The 16,725-nt window shown below is 38.6% G+C and overlaps 1 protein-coding gene across 2 annotated transcripts in view; it reads right to left on the bottom strand.

Annotated features, from left to right (window-relative positions):
* Positions 1–15,457, bottom strand: part of LOC117016578 (protocadherin gamma-C4) — a 152,751-nt gene extending 137,294 nt beyond the window's left edge. The window contains exon 1 of one of the 2 annotated variants that reach the window (XM_033095987.1): positions 15,439–15,457. In XM_033095987.1, coding sequence (XP_032951878.1) covers positions 15,439–15,441 — 3 coding nt within the window. In that variant the 5' untranslated portion in view covers positions 15,442–15,457. Of the gene's footprint in view, positions 1–6,551; positions 9,287–15,438 lie in introns of those variants that run through there. The other variant, XM_033095974.1, reaches the window with a different exon arrangement.
* Positions 15,458–16,725: the final 1,268 nt, after the last annotated feature.

Raw genomic sequence — 16,725 nt, 5'->3', positions numbered from 1 at the left:
ACTTCTAAATACTTCAGTTTGTATTTCTTAAAATCAATAACATTCCTCATTACCAAATATGATAAAATCAGTAAATTGGAATTGATAACATTGTATTATTTTACCTATAAATATTAGTCATATTTTTCCCATTGTCACAATGTCTTTCTATAGCAAAAGGGAAAAAAATCTGGTCTAGGATCCAATCCAGGATCACACATTATATTTAATGATTTCTCTTTAATTACACTTCATCTGAGACAGTTCAGCAGCCTTTTTTTGTATTTCACGACTTGACACTTTTGAAGAATAGTGGCAGTTATTTTGTAGAATATCCCTCATTAGGGTTTGTCTGATGCTCATGATTAGATCCAGACTATGTGGCTTGTGGCAGAAATGCTACAGAAACGAGGTCGTAGCCTTCTAAGCGCATCTCATGAGGAGGCACAATATATCTTCGTCCCATTATTGTTAATGTGAACAGTGATCACTTAGTTAAGTAGCGACTTCTAGGTTTCCCCATTAATAGCTCTAGCAAAGTTACTGTTTTCCCTTTGTAGTAAATTAGTATTTTGTAGGTAGATGCTTTAATACTATTTAAATATCACGTTTCTAAATAAGCTTTCACTGTTGACAATTCTGGCCTGAAACAATTATTATTATGGTTGTTGGAGATCAATTTTAAAAAAACAAACCCACAGAAAGAGACAAATCCCTCTGGCACCCTTCCTTTAAAACAGTCCTATTCCTGCCTCCATAGAGGTAATCACCATCCAGAATAGAGCATTTATTATTCCCATGCATGTTTTTTCTACTGCATATACATGCATCCATAAACATTTTTATGTCAAATTCATACAAATAATAGCATGCTATACTTATTCTACAATGCACTCTTTCCTCAATATTCAATTCTGAAATTTATTTTTGTTGATAATGCTTATTTTAACTGTTACATAATATTCCATTATGTGAAAAATGTTAAAATTTATTTTCCTGTATCTGTAGGAAGATATTAGGTTATTTCTCTTCTTTTGCTTCCCTCTTTCCCTCCCTCCCTTTCTTCCTTCTTTACTGTTGCAGACAATGAGGCAATAAACCTTACTGGACATGTCTCCTCATGTACACATCTCTCTAGGTGTAGGATATTAACCTGAAAATGGAATCGCTGGGTCAAATTGCATGCATATCATTTATCATTGAACATAATAAACCACCCCAAATTTAGTGTCTTAAAATGACATGGTTTCACTTGCTCAGTAATTTTCAAACTGGGCTGGGATCATCTATTTCAATTCTGCTGGTCTTGTTGGTGGTTACTCATGCAGCATCATCTGGGGACTGGGCTCAGCTGGTGTGCTGAGACATCTGGGTGACTCTTTCTATGTTGTCTCATGTTCTCTCCCTTTCCACATGGCTTTTCAATGTGTGCTTTTTTCATGATCTTAATAGCAGAGTAACTGGACTTCTTTTTGTTTAATTGTGGTAAAATATACATAACATAAAATTGACTATTTTAACCATTTTTTAAGTCTACAGTTCTGTAGTATTAAGTATATCCGATTGTTGGGCAACCATCACTGCCATTCACTTCCCCAACTGAAACTCTGTACTTATTAAACACTAACTCTCCATTCTTCCCTTCCTTCCACTGCTGACAGCCACCATTCTTCTTTCTGTTTCAATAAAGTTGACTACTCTAAGAATTTCATGTAATAGGAACCATAGAGTATTTCTCCTTTTGCGGCTCACTTATTTCACTTAGCATAATGTCTTCAAGATTCATTCATGTTGTAGCATGTCAATGTCCCATCCTTTTTAAGGCTGAAGAGTATTCCATTGTGTGTATTCTCATACACCACCTTTTGTTTATCCATTCATCTGTCAGTGGACACTTAGGTGGCTTCTACTTTTTGACTGTTGTGAATAATGCTGCTATGAATGTGGATGTATAAATATCTGTTCACGTCCCTGCTCTCATTTCTTTTGGGTATATATCCAAAAGTGGAATTACTGGATCGTATGATAATTCTACGTTTAATTTTTTTTAAAGAATCACCACACTGTTGTCCACAGCAGTGAAATCATTTTATATTTCCACCTGCAATGCACAAAGGTCCCAATATCTCCGTATCAACACTTGTTATTTTGTCTGTCTTTTTGAATAGCCATCCCTGATGGGTATAAAGTGATAGGTACCTCTTATGGTTTTGATTTGCATTTCCCTAATGATTAGTGGTGTTGAGCATCTTCTCATGTGTTTGTTGCCATTTGTATATCTTCTTTGGAGAAATATTTATTAAAGTCCTTTGCTCATTTCAAAATTCAGTTGTTTGTTTTCTTTCTGTTAAGTTATAGGAGTTCTTTACACATTCTGGATATCAATCCTTATCAAAGAGATGACATGCAAATATTTTCTCCCATTCTGTGAGCTGCCTTTTCACTGTTGATATTGTCCTTTGATGCGCAAAAGTATTCAATTTTGATAAAGTCCAATTTATTTTTCTTTTGTTACCTGTGTCTTTAGTGTCACGTTCAAGAAATTATTGCCAAGTCCAATGTCATGAAGCTTTTCCCCAATGTTTTCTTCTAGGAGTTTTACAGTTTTAGCTCTTTTGTTTAGGTCTTTGATCCATTCTGAGTTAATTTTTATATATGGTGTAAGGTAAGGATTCACTTTCATTTTTCTTTTTCATGTGAATATCCCGTTTTCTCAAAACAATTTGTGAAAAGACTGTCCTTCCCCCACTGAACAGTATTGGCACCCTTCCTGAAAATCTTTTGACCATATATGTGGCTGTTTATTTCTGGGCTTTCTATTCTATTCTACTGGTCTATATGTCTGTCTTTATGCTAGTTACCACTCTGTTTAGATTACCTTTGAAGTAAGTTTTGAAATCACTAAGTGTGAGACCTCCAACTTTGTTATTCTTTTTCACGATTGTTTTAGCTATTCAAGGTCCCTTGAGATTTCACATGACTTTTAGGATGATTTTTTTTTCTATTTCTGCAAAAAAAAAGTCATTGGGATTTTGATAGGGATTGCATTGAATCTGTAGATTGCTGTGGGTAGTTCTCTAGGTTTTTGATAGACACACTTTATCAGGTTAAGAAAATTTCCTTCATTCAATTTTTAGTTTGCTAAAATATTTTAAGCATATGTTGAATGTTCTCAAGAACTTTATTACACCTTTATTGAAATGAACATATGACCTTTTATCTTTAATCTCTTAATATGGAGTTTTACATTATAAGATTGAAGGATATTACTGAAATATCTTTGCATCCCTGAAGTAAACCTTACTTCGTAAGAAGCTATAAACATTTTTTAATGTTTTTAAATATATAGTTGACAGGATTTGATATCTTAATCAAGATATTGAATCAACATTCTTAAGTGAGATTACCCACGTCTGCTCTCACTTACAGCTGTTTGCCTGTTGAAGGCTTCTTCCCTGTTGAACTTTTTTCATTTTTACTTTTATCCAATCCTCTCGAAAACACTGATGAAATATTTATTGGAAACAATAGATATCAACTACAGCCTCCAGTTTTTAAGAACCAACTTGTTTTATTTTTCCCAGTCTCTCTGATTTTCCTTCTCTTTCTCCTTTTCCAGGTCTTTGATTAGAATTCTGAGTTTTCCTTTAGGACCATTAAAAAGAGTTTTAGTCATGGCCTAGCCTATATTAGTCCCAACATTGGACTTGACAGAATTTTCATTTTCTTCCCACTCGTTTTTGTATGATCTTTATTGTCTGCTTCTATTGCTTAATCATCAGAATTCTTTCTTGTTTGCATTTTAATAATTATACTTCTGTCTTTGTTGTTTTTCTTATTATTTTCTTTCCGTTTATGCTCTATATTTTTTGCCTTGTTTCTTCAATGACAAGCTAAATTCATTTATTTTAAATCATTCATTTTGTTTTTTAATTATTGCATTTGTTTATAAATTTACCATCAAATACTGTTTTATCTGCATTCCACAATTTTTAATAAATATCTTATTTTTTGTTTATTTTGAAAGTTTTCATTTCCACTGTGATTTTTTAAAATCCAAAAGTAACTTAGGGGTGTAGATTTAAGTGTCCAACCTTTTTTTTTCTTTTACCATTTTTAAATGTTTTTTTTTAATTTTTTCCAGCTTTACTAAAGTATAATTGACAAATAAATTGAACATATTTAAAGTGTACAATATGATGATTTGATATACACATATATTGTGAAAGGATTCCCCTCAAATTAACATATCCATCACTTCACATATTTACCACTTTTTATGAGAACCTTTAAGTTCTACTCTCTTAGCAAATTTCCTTTATACAATATAGTGTTAACTATAGTGTCCATCATGTTATACATTAGATTCTCAGACCTTATTCATTTTATAACTGAAAGTTTGTACCTTTTTACCAACCTCTCCGTATTTCCCCTAGCATTGTGATTTAAGTACATGTTATAAGGCATGTATATTATTGGTATTTTAAAATTTGCTGTATTTTTTTGTGATGACTATGTAGTAAATTGTTGTAGATTTTCCATATACTCAAGTGAAGAATGGCTATGTTATAGTATTTGTTTTGTGTATATAGGATTCTGTAGAAATCTATTCGATCATTCTTATTGATTTTTCTGTATGCTTAGTAATTGTCTGCCTGTGGGGTCTATTGTTTCTTATGGAATTGAATTACAATCTCCTGGTATTATTTCCAAAGCTATATTGTTTGGTGATGGGAGCTCATAATTTTGGACTGTCTGTTCGTTTTATAATTATCATCAGTTCATTTTAAAAAATCACCATTAATGTCATTGCCTTAAACACACTTTGTTGTTATATTAATACTGACATGACTGCTTTACTTTGTCAATATATATGAATTACATTGAAATATTGAAAATAAAGATATATACTGTATATCCATATAGAATCTAGCATGTAGATTTTCAGCAGAATATAGGTAGATTTTTAAAGTCATCCAACTTGGTAATCTCTTTGTTTTAATAGGTAAACTTAGCTTATTTATACATACTCAGAAGCAAAATTTTAAGAGCAGAGAAAAATTTAAATTATAATAAGTTATGTTATTAATTGAGAGTATACAGAAAATTTCTCATTAGAAACAAAAAATTCTAAAAGACAACATATTTCAACATTTTGGTTTGTACATTTATTTCAAGTAGAAGAGCCTTCCCTCCCCTATCCTACTTCCTCTCCTTCTCTTTCTCCCTCCTGGGTTTGATGTTTTGAATATCACAGCTCATGTCTGAGAGACTGCTCATTTTCTGAAACCAGAATCTGTGTCTACCGTTCTCCCTTGGGCTTCAGCTTGCAACAGTTATGACCATAGGAATTGGTCAGCAGCATTTTTACTATGTGATTCCCCCTTTTTAACTAGCTGAGGGGCCTAATTGCTTATTTTGGATTCAAGTAGTAAACCTGGCTCCGGTCCCTTGTTTAGCCTGAAGGACGTCTGGCCCTATTACATTGCTGGAACAATCTCCTGACCTTCAATGGCTGCCTCTAAGTCCAAGACTAGAACTCGCACTGCGTTAGCCTGGCTTAATACTTTGTTTCACTTTTGGTCCATTTAGATATTTATATTTTATTTGTGCCTTATTATGCTTTTGTTTTCCTCTTTTTACATTTTATATATCTCTGTACTTTATTAGAGCAGAGTAAGTAAATCAAAGCATGGACTTAATCCCCTATGATTTCTTGTGATGAGTTAACACCCACATTAAAATGGGATATATACTTGATTTTTGTTAGTCATTTCCATTACAGGAATAATATACAAGTCAGGAGGCTTCAAAACTAATTCTCAAGTTGCATAGTAAATTTTTTTATCATTCATTTTATTACTTTATTTCATTAAGTAACAAAGATTTGAAGAATTCTTCAGCATGCATAAAATATCTCAAAATAAATTAAACAAAGAGCTAAGGTATTCAACAGTAATTTAAATTTGCAGTTCATATAGATTTTCCTAATTTTATACTAACACAACTAAAAATACTATTTTAGATAATCTTTACCTCTTTAAATGATCCAAAATAAAATAGCACTTTCATACCTGCCAGATGAAATCTACATTAAATTTAGGGATAAATTAGGAGGTGTTCATAACTTAAGGACATTTGAAAACAGTATTAGTCACATAAATATTGGTGGACCTTTTATAGTTAAACACTATCCTTGCCAGATAAGACAATGCAAACCTAGAGAAATAAAATTATTTGGCAAGAGGTAAGCAAGAAAAGATTGGAAGCCAGATCTCCGTGTTTCTGAGGCAGTATTCTTTCAACAACCGAGATGGCATCTCACATATACTCTTCATCCCAACCACCTACATTATGATTAATTAGTCTCCTTTTCAGTGAAAGAACAGACATATAGATATAGATATAGATGGATAGGTGGATATACAGATATATAGATATTATAATGATTTCCCAGGATTTGTAATAGAAATCTACAAAGATATATGGGAAATAGAAGAACTGTTAGTAGTAAAAGCAATTAAACTCCGGGGATTATTTTTATCTAGGTAAATTTATTACAAAAGGTTTACCTGAGAAAATGTTTCCTTTTTATCTTCAAGTAAATCCTGAGTTACCAGAAGAGGCTCGCTTTTCTCACAGCTCTCCTGGCTGATGAGAGTGTCCGCATAGTTGGGCTGCGGGAAGATCAGGTGACTCTTCCCAGAGTCCGCGGTGAGGGAGACCTCGTGGGAATAGGTCTGCAGGAAAGCCCTCACCCCATCCACGCCCACAAAGTGTGAGGCAGGCACGCCTACCAATCCGCCTTCGGAAGACTGGAGCAGACGGGATGTGTGCCAGCGCCTAAGCCTGAGCGCCAGCAGCACAATGACAAAGGCTAGAAAGACACAGGAGACGGCTGCCACTGCCACCACCAGGTACAGCGTGAGGCTGGAGTCGTCAGGGTTGGTGGAGGGTTCGAGACTGCCCAGGTCGGCCAGGACGTCTGGGATGCTGTCAGCCACAGCAACAGTAAGCGTGACGGTGGCCGAGAGAGGGGGCTGTCCATGGTCCTGGACCGCCACCACCAGGCTCTGCTTGAGCGCGTCTCTGTCCAGCAGGGCCCGCGCAGTGCGCACCTCGCCCGTGTGCAGCCCCACGGAGAAGAGCCCTGGCTCGCTGGCCTTGAGCAGACGGTAAGACAGCCAGGCGTTCTGGCCCGAGTCTCTGTCCACTGCCACCACCTTAGTCACCAAATAGCCTGGCTCTGCGGAGCGGGGCGCCAGTTCCACGCCGGTGGAACCATCGTTAGGGAAAGTTGGGTACAGGATTTCTGGCGCGTTGTCGTTTTGGTCCAGCAGAAATATGCTTAGTGACACGTTGCTGCTAAGGGGAGGGTCCCCGCTGTCATGCGCAGTCACCCTCAGTTGCAGTTCCTGTAATTGCTCGTAGTCAAAAGATCTCAGCGCGTACAGGACGCCGGTATCTGAGTTGATGGAGAGGTAGGAGGACAGAGGTGCCCCCAGGAAGGTGTCCTCAGCCAGAGAGTAAGTGACTCGTGAATTCTCATCGCTGTCGGCATCATGGGCTGTCACAGAGAAGATGGAGGCTCCTCTGGGGTTGTTTTCAGGAATGTAGGTAAAGTAGGAATCCTTGGGGAAGGCAGGGGGGTTGTCATTGATATCTGTCACTTGCAATGAAATGTACGTTTCAGTAGATAGAGTCGGAATTCCCTGATCTGTTGCTGTTACTGTGATGTTGTACCTGGAGGTAAGTTCTCTGTCCAGTGTTCTTTCCGTCACTAAACGATAATAATTATCAACTAATTTTTCTACTTTAAAGGGTAGATTTCCAGGAATGGAACATGTAATGTGACCATTTTCTCCAGAGTCCTGGTCATGCACACTGATAAGAGCAATTATGGTCTCAGGAGGAAAGTTTTCTGGGACAGCAGTGGTGACAGAAGTGACGGTCACCTCTGGGGCATTATCATTTATGTCAAGAACTTTGATCTGCACCTTAGTTCTTGCCATGAGGCCTGCACCATCCTGAGCCTGAATTTCCATTGGATAAATTTCGTATTCTTCAAAATCCAAGGGTTCTTTATTTGATATTTCTCCTGTGTAGGAATCCAATAGAAATATTTGGGCTATTTTTTGGTCTATATTATGAAAGGAGTATGTTACTTCCCCATTGGCTCCTTCATCTGGGTCAGTGGCTTTTACAGTGAGCAGCCGAGTGCCTAGTGGCACATTCTCTGGGACACTCATGTGGTACTCTGCCTGAGTAAATGCTGGAGGGTTGTCATTTGCATCCACCACCTGAACATGAATGCGGAGGGTTCCTGAATGGATTGGGTTGCCTCCATCAGAGGCAGTGAGAAGAAGGTGGTGGAAAGCTTCTTTTTCCCTATCCAGGGGACTCTGCAGCACCATCTCTGGGTGTTGAGACCCGTCAGCTCCTTGTTGCACATCCAGTGAGAAATGAGCGTTGGAGCTGAGCTGGTAGCTCTGGAGCGAATTCATACCCACATCAAGGTCTTGCCCAAAAGGCAGAGGGATCCTGGTACCTGGAGTGGTAATTTCATTCATTTTAAATTCCACTTCCTCTAACTGGAATTGGGGAGTGTTGTCGTTAATATCAATTATTTCCACTTCAACAGGGAAAAGCTTCATTTTATCCTCTACCAAAATGTTAAAACTCACCAGACACCGCTCGCTCTGGGCGCAGAGCTCCTCCCGGTCTATCCTGCCCGCGGTGACCAAGCTGCCGCTTCTCGGATTCAGAGCAAAAAGCTGCGTCCTACCTCTGGAGACGATGCGGACTCCCCGCTCCGCCAGCTCCTGGGGTTGTAGCCCCAGGTCTTTGGCGATGTTGCCCACGAAGGAGTCTTTGTCTGTCTCTTCTGGCACCGAGTAGCGGATCTTCCCGGCCCAGGCTTCCAACAACAGCCCCAGAAAAAGGAACAGCAGGACCAGCCCACTGCAGCAGGGCAGCTTCACCCAAATCGCCATTGCTTTCTCGCTTCACAGTTTTCTCCTAGTCCGGTACCAAGGGTATTGTTTCTCGGCTCTTCTGAGCCTAAATTAACTGAATTTTCAGGAGAGTTCAGAGTGGAAAGTGGTCCAGAAGTAGGATCTGGGCAGCCTCAGGGAGGCTGTTTTCAATCTGGCGGTGATGAAGGTTCTAAAAAGCTTTTTTTTTTTTGGTTGTGGGGTGTGCGCGCGCGGGCAGCCTGAGTCTCCCAGACTGGTGAACAGCGGCGCCTGGAGTCCTAACCAGTTACTGCACTCTTAGATAATACTTAAACTTGTTTTCTCATGAACATGATCTGTATCTTTCGTTAAGTCTTAGTATATTGTCAAGGAAATAGTTAAGCATTGTACAATATACGTATGAAAAGGAGAAACTACTATGTTCATTTAATTAATCATATCTAAATGTTGCTAAATTGCAATATACAGTAGAAACCCAGTATTCCCAAACTATCTGCTTTACCTGTTTGCTATTCAGGGAATATCATAAAGGGGACAAAAATCACCCCTCCACTTGATAATGTTTAGGGCCACATAGAAGAGCAACTGCCCTGTGACTGGAGGATGAAAAAATCAAAGGGAAAAATAAACTTTTTGAATACAAGCTAGATTTTAAAAAAATTAAAAGACTGTCCCATTTCCTCTCGTAGACAAAGTCCCATTGTGCTTTGAATATTTATCAGAAACCTTGGAATTTTTGAAAGATATGTTTTACCCCATCACGTTTCCTATCTTTCTGAAGTGTCTATATATTATGTGGATTTTAAAAGAACTTTAATATGGATTTTTAAAAGAACTTTAGTTCACCCAAAGGAAATATATTTTGAATAAAATAACATCGGGCTCTTGGAATTTTACTGGAAAATGTCACATGAGTGTCTAACTTAGGCTTCAAATTTAAGAGACACAAGAGGTAGTGGTATTCTTCAAAAATGAAATGTAAAAGGCTGCATCTCTACGAGCCTGTAGAGTCAGCCCAAAGATAGGTGGCAGTGAACAGCCCTGTGCTCTGCACTCACCCACATGTCAGATGACAAGTTATTAGGATAATATGTATCCCCCTACAAGCATACGCAATAATTTCTCCAAGAGAAGTTGGTTTTCTTAAATAGCAGGATTTTTAGACTAGATTGTCTTCCTTCTTTTACTTATTGCAAAATTAGTAAAAAGGTTACTGATTTAAAATGTCTCAGGCTGAGTGTGATTGATTTATCTTTACCCAAAAGTTAGGGAAGAATGTTCTCTGCATTCCAGAGGCAGACATCTTTCAGAAACAAACTGGGCCAGATATTGGCAGTGAACCCATGGATACCACGACTGAGAAGGGTCTGGAAAATGAGATTTTAACAGAAACAATCAAAAGCCACAAGAATAGTTCTTGAAAGGAGAATTTTTGTTCCTATATAATATAATTTACAGTTTCTCAGCTTCTCAAGGGCAAGTGTATGGAGCTCAAAGGCAGAAATTTAAAGATGCAGTGAACCGCCTTCAATATTGCAAGGAAAGGACTCTTTAGCAGGAAACACAATTTTGTAGAACATACATCAATAGGCACAAGCCTTCCTCCAAAGGAATTGTCCAGGTTAATGAGACAACCCAAAATATACATAAAAACTAGAAAGTAAACTAGCTCCCCTCCCCTCATGAGAAAAACAAGCAGAACTGATTTATGACAAGATATTTACAAAATGAAAGTGTTAAAACTCACACGTATGAATACATTTGAATCCAATGTAATATTTAAGGCTCCACTGCTGGCACTACAGAGACTATCCAGTTGAAAGGTGTTTCTTGAGTTAACTTGAAGAAACTGAGATTTTGCAATTTCTGGAGCCACACATAGGTTGTAGAAATAGGGAAAAGCTCTCTTGCTGAAATGGGAGCAACTCCAAAGACCAATAAAAGCAGGGCTGGAGGAACATTGCAGGTACAGGGCGATGGCCAGAGTTACCGTGAGAAGAGCACCAAGATCAAGGTCAAGGCCATGACCAGGCAAAACTGTAGCTCTGCCTGCCTGGCGGCAGGTGCCAGGTGGTTGCTGAGGTCCAACAGCAACTCCTGCAAACTGTAGGCAAAGACCAGGTGCAGCATGATGACTGTCGCCACTGGGCACGAGCAACCAGCAAGCCCTGGCAAGTAGTGTCTCTGCTGCCAGCAGCACCACAGCATGCAGCCTGGTATTGTGCACCGCCAGGTTGAAGAGCCAGAATTGGTGATTTGCAGCACACTCTAGGACAGCCAGGCATTGTGCCCAAATCGGTGTCCAACTTGGTGACTAGGTAGCCAGGCTGCACAGTGCGTGGTGCAGCACTGTGACTTCTAGCTGCAGCTCCTGGCACAGCGTCCTCTGCGTGTTTTCACAGTGGCGGTCCACTAGTACAAACAACCTCAGGATAACACTAAACACAGTCGAACCCTGGTCACCAGCCCACGAGTCAGCCCAAAGGTAGGTGCAGTGAACACTATTGTGCTTTGTACTCACCCACATGTCAGATGACAGCGCCGGTGACACTGGGTCACAGGTCAGGAAGAAACGGGGTGGGTAGGGCCCCAAGTCCACAACGGAAGGACTAAAGTGTGCAATGATGGAGGCTCTAGGTGGGTGTTCCAGGTATCCTGGACCACACAGGAGGCCTGTTGGAAAACCAGAGCATTTTTGTTGATGTGGGTTATATGAGGAGTGATGCTTGTGCTGGAAGAGAGGGACAGCTTGAACTTGTCTGTGACTGATGGTGACGATGTACTCCAGAGTCTGTTCCCAGTTTAGAATTCCATCTGCCAATAGCTTACAAAGAATTACAGAATAATTCTTAGAGTTGAAGAATTAGAGGTGTTTGGCTGTGTATTTATTAATTTCTAAAGTATTTTTCACTTCCCCATTTAAGCAAGTCTCTGAGTCCTGTTGTTTTGGTTGGGGCAACCACAGTTCTTGCCTCTAATAGGACTAGACACCCAGCTGAAAGTCACCAGCACTGCATTATAGTTCTCAACGTCCATTTAGGCTAGGTTTCTGAAATGGGCTCTTAAACTGCCTCCAGTCTTCTCTTCTAAACTGATGTAACTGTCACTCTTTAAAAGCAAAGATGGTGCTGTCATTGTTGAACACTAGATACATTCCGTATGCCCTGTTAAGAGTGTGGAAAGTGTACGAGAACTCTACCTTAAGGGTGTCATCTAGGTCCATGGGGATCACCTGAAGAAGGTAGAAAGGAGATGGCGGGCAGGTTCTCCTGTAGGCATACTCTGCTGTATTTGTGGCTCACGAGTGGCACCGGCATCCAAGACCCAAATTTTGTTCTGAGCAGTTCTGGCCCCTCCCCATCACAAGTGGTGGCAGTTTATGCTCTTCTGGTCCAGATTTCTCCAATAGTCACAAGAGTATTTGCTGCCCTAATGCTCTCTTTTAATTCTGAGGGTGGAGGAGATGGTTATTGAAACTGATCTGATAAGTTTCATAGAGAATTACCTGCAGCGTCCAAATCTACTGTGGTTTAGGAGTAAACTTTGCTACCATTTAGATGTTTTCGAGAATTTTCAAAACAAAACGTCTGCCCTAAAATCCATGTTCTTTATATCCAGGAGGAATAAATTTAAAGCATTTATAGGATTTCCAGTGAAGGTTTGAGATTCAAGGGGCCCAGGGACTTCCTTTGGCATATCCGCTGGATCTAACTTCCATTCTTGAGTCCTTCCCTGCTCTTTGAGGGCGGTAAAGAGGCTTCTCAGCACTCACCCAGGGTCCTCGTCACTGAGATGAAGATCTTGGGGGAGATTCCCCACTTTTAAACCTTTAGGCTGTCTCTTCTGGAATCTCCCAGTGCATCTGCTGCATAATTCACGAGGCTGAACAAAGACAGCAGGAAGGGAAACAGCGCTTCCTGCGCCCGCACGCCTTCCCTGTGGTGGATTTCTTCCTATCTCTTCTCCAAGCTGCTTCTCGATCCCAATACACCTTGCTACGGTTGCTCTCGGATTACAGAAGTGTGCTGGAAAGAAAAGGCAGCGCCTCACTGTGGGTCATTAACCATCCTGACGTTCCCGACCCAGATATTTGGAACAGACTGGAGGAGAGATGGCGTGCAGAATTCACTCCGGAGGTTTCTCAAAAGCCTGCGGGTATCGCTGCGTCAGAGTCGCCAGTGGATTGCTTTGCGTCACTCCACCCACCGATTGGCCGACAGCGGCACCCAGAGGCCCAGAACATATCTACCGCATGTTAATTTCTGAAAGTCCTCGCAGGAGATTGCATTTGCTTTACTTCTGGGAATTATTTTAGAATACCAGCTGGTTTAGTACAAAAGCTACAAGTCATTATTTATTTTTGACAAAATATTAATACAATAGTCTTTCCACAAAATTTAAAGAAAACGTTTTATTTTATTAAATTGCACATTGACTTTAAACAAGAATTCTTACAGTTTTCTCTCTTGACATTTCTTTTTGAAGAAGAGGATAGATTATTGAAGTCTCCCTTCCTTAGAAAACTTTTTACTCGAGGAATTATCCATTGTGAAAAAAATTTTACATTACAAAAAGAAATTCTCACTGTAAGTTTTACAATATAAAAAAATTTTCACTAGAAAAAGGTAAAAAATACTGTTAAAATTTTAAAATCACCAGTAATTGTATTATATAATTACTGATTTAAAGAATTTATATTTGATGCCTATCCATACTTTTAAAATACATAGATACTTTTTTATTTTTTATTGTGGCAAAACACACATAAATTTATGTAACCATTTTTAAGTATACAGTTCAGTGGTATTAAATACATTCATAATGCTGTGCAATCATCACTACCATCTATTTCCAGAACTCTTTCCATCTTGTAAAACTGAAACTTATACCCATTAAATGTTAACTTCTCATTCTTCCCTCTCTCCAGCCTCTGGCAAACACCTTTTTACTTTTTGTCGCTATGATTTTGACTACTCTAAATACCTCATATAAGAGGAATCATACAGTATTTGCCTTTTTGTGATTGGCTTATTTTGCATAGCATGATATCCTCAAGATTCATATACATTGGAGCGTATGTCAGCATTTCCTTCCTTTTTAAGGCTGAGTGATATTCCCTTGTATGTACCACATTTTACTTATCCATTCATCTGTTGATAGACATTTAGGTGGCTTATAACTTTTAGTTACTGTGAATAATGCTAAGATGAACACGGGTCTACAAATATCTCTTTGAGACCGTTTTCAATTATTTTGGGTATACACCCAGAAGTGGAATTGTTGGATCATATGGCAATTCTATTAAGTTTTTGAGGAACTGTTACACTGTTTTCCACAGTGGCTATACAATTTTACATTCCCACCAATAGTGCATAAGCATTTCAGTTACTCCATATCCTTGCCAACATTTATTTATTTATTTATTTGATAGTAGCCATCCTAGTGGGTGTGAGGTAGTATTTCACTGTTGTTTTGATTTGCATTTCCCCAGTGATTCATGATGCTGAGGAGCATCTTTTCATGTGCTCATTGGCCATTTGGATATTTTTGGAATTACATATATACTATCCTATTCCCCCAAATAATTAGTTCTTTCATGGATACTATTGGTTGCCTTTATAGACTGAATATTTATTTGTGTCTCCCCAGAATTCATATGTTGAAACCTAATTCCCAAAGTGCTGGTATTTGGAAGTAAAGTTTTTGGGGAGTTGATTAGGTCATGAGGGTTGAGTCCTCATGAATAGCATTAATGCCCTTGTAAAAGAGGCTGCTGGGAGCTCCCTCACCCCTTCCACTATGTAAGGTTACAGTGAAAAGACTGTTGTCTATGAACATGGAAGCCTGCCCTTACCAGACAACAAATCTGCTAGTGCCTTTATCTTGGACATCTCAGACTACAGAATTGAGAAATAAATTCTGTTGTTTACAAGCCACCCAGTTTATGGTATTCTGTAACAGCAGCCCAAATGGACTATGACAGTTACCCATGCCCTTTCCTTTCTTCTAACACTTCCTTTTTAGTTTAGGGGCCCACCCTCTGGGTACCTAAGGCAGAGCTGAATCTATTCATAGCTGTAACATGTTCTCAGAGATCTAAACCAATAATGGTAATCTCCTTCCACTTGTCAATGTTTAGTTGGGAATATAGGCTTAAAATAATAAGCTTAAGGCAGGGTTTCTCAACCTTGATACTACTTTGAGCAGATAACTCTTTGTGTGGGTGGGGAGAATAGGTGTTCTGTGTAATTGTAGGATATTTAGCAACATCCCTTGCCTCCATCCACTACATGCCAGAAGACCCCACCCCCACAGTTCTAACAATAAAAAATGTCACCAGACATTACCAATATCACCCCTTTGCCACAATTTTGAAAATAAAAATGGTAACTATTATGGATCCAGGGATAGGTATGTGACCTAAGTTAGTCCAATCAGATCAAAAGACAGATTTTGGTTTGGGGGAACCACTCTCTGAACTTACCATGGACAAGGATGGAAGTTCCCCAGCTATGCTGGCAGGTTTCTTGTCACCACAGATTTTGGAAGTTTACAAGGAGATGAGGACAAAACTGAAAAATAATAGAAAAAGTATAAATAAATGCTCATTCTCTAAAATTAGGAAGAAAAAAACAATTTGTGCCAGGCCATGATTCTATCATACCTAGAAGCAGCCATACTTCTAGAACTGCACTGTCCAATACAGTAACCACCAGCCACATGCAGCCACTGAGCACTTGAAATGTGGCTAGTCCAAACTGAGATGTGCTGTGTGTGCAAAATACACACCAGATTTGAAGATTAGTACAAAATAAGAATGTAAAATATATCATTAATAATTTCTACCTTGATATGTTGAAATGTTATTTTTGATGATTAAGTTAAATAAAATGGTATTGAAATTAATTTCACTTGCATCTTTTTGCCATTTTAATGTGGCTACTAATATACCATATATGGCTTTCATCTGAGGTTCATATTATATTTCTATTGGACAGAGCTACACTAGACTACCTGGTTTTTGAGATACTAGATTTTTCTTCTTATTTAAACCAATGTAAATTATGATGGTGTCTTTTCTATGGAAAGTATCATACTTGATGCTATATTTTAACTATATTAACTAGATTTTAGTTAACCTGCTTTTAACTGTTTATACACCAATATAGCAGTATGTAAGAGTACTTTTGGGGGGCATATGCTATTTCTTCTCCCTTATAATTTTCTATCTCCAAAATATAAGCAGGGCTTTTCCCACCACCAATAATTTTACAGCATTATCCTGGTTTTGATACTCCTTTATCATAGGCAGGAAGCGTTTGGAGGTCATTACCATGTGGGGAATTTATTGCTCTCCCCAAATCTTTAGTTCACTAGTATCACAGATATTCCAAGGAACAACCACAGAAGTGTAATTCTGTCATCAATTCAGAGTGTTTATGTATGTCTATTGATTTTAAAAAGAGAACAACTGGATTATCAACAGACATTAAGGTAATTGTAATGTGACAGAGACCTTAGCTTTAGGATCACTGTAATTTTCCCTCATACAAATCCCGCATTTAGAAAATGTGTTAAACTCCAAAGCAGAAAATATATTTCAGGATAAGGAGGTACATACTTTAGGGGAAACTTTAATCCTTTTAATTATCTCTGACCATCTTCCATTTAAAGGTTTACTAAATAAAATACATCATATTTTGGCAAATCAGAATTGCATCTGTTATCTCAGGTTACTTTCTGTGACAGGATATTTGAGCATCATAAAACT

The sequence above is a fragment of the Rhinolophus ferrumequinum genome, chromosome 24, assembly GCF_004115265.2.
Source record: "Rhinolophus ferrumequinum isolate MPI-CBG mRhiFer1 chromosome 24, mRhiFer1_v1.p, whole genome shotgun sequence".
Classification (NCBI taxonomy): Eukaryota; Metazoa; Chordata; class Mammalia; order Chiroptera; family Rhinolophidae; genus Rhinolophus; species Rhinolophus ferrumequinum.
This window is presented reverse-complemented; position numbering and strand designations above follow the sequence as displayed.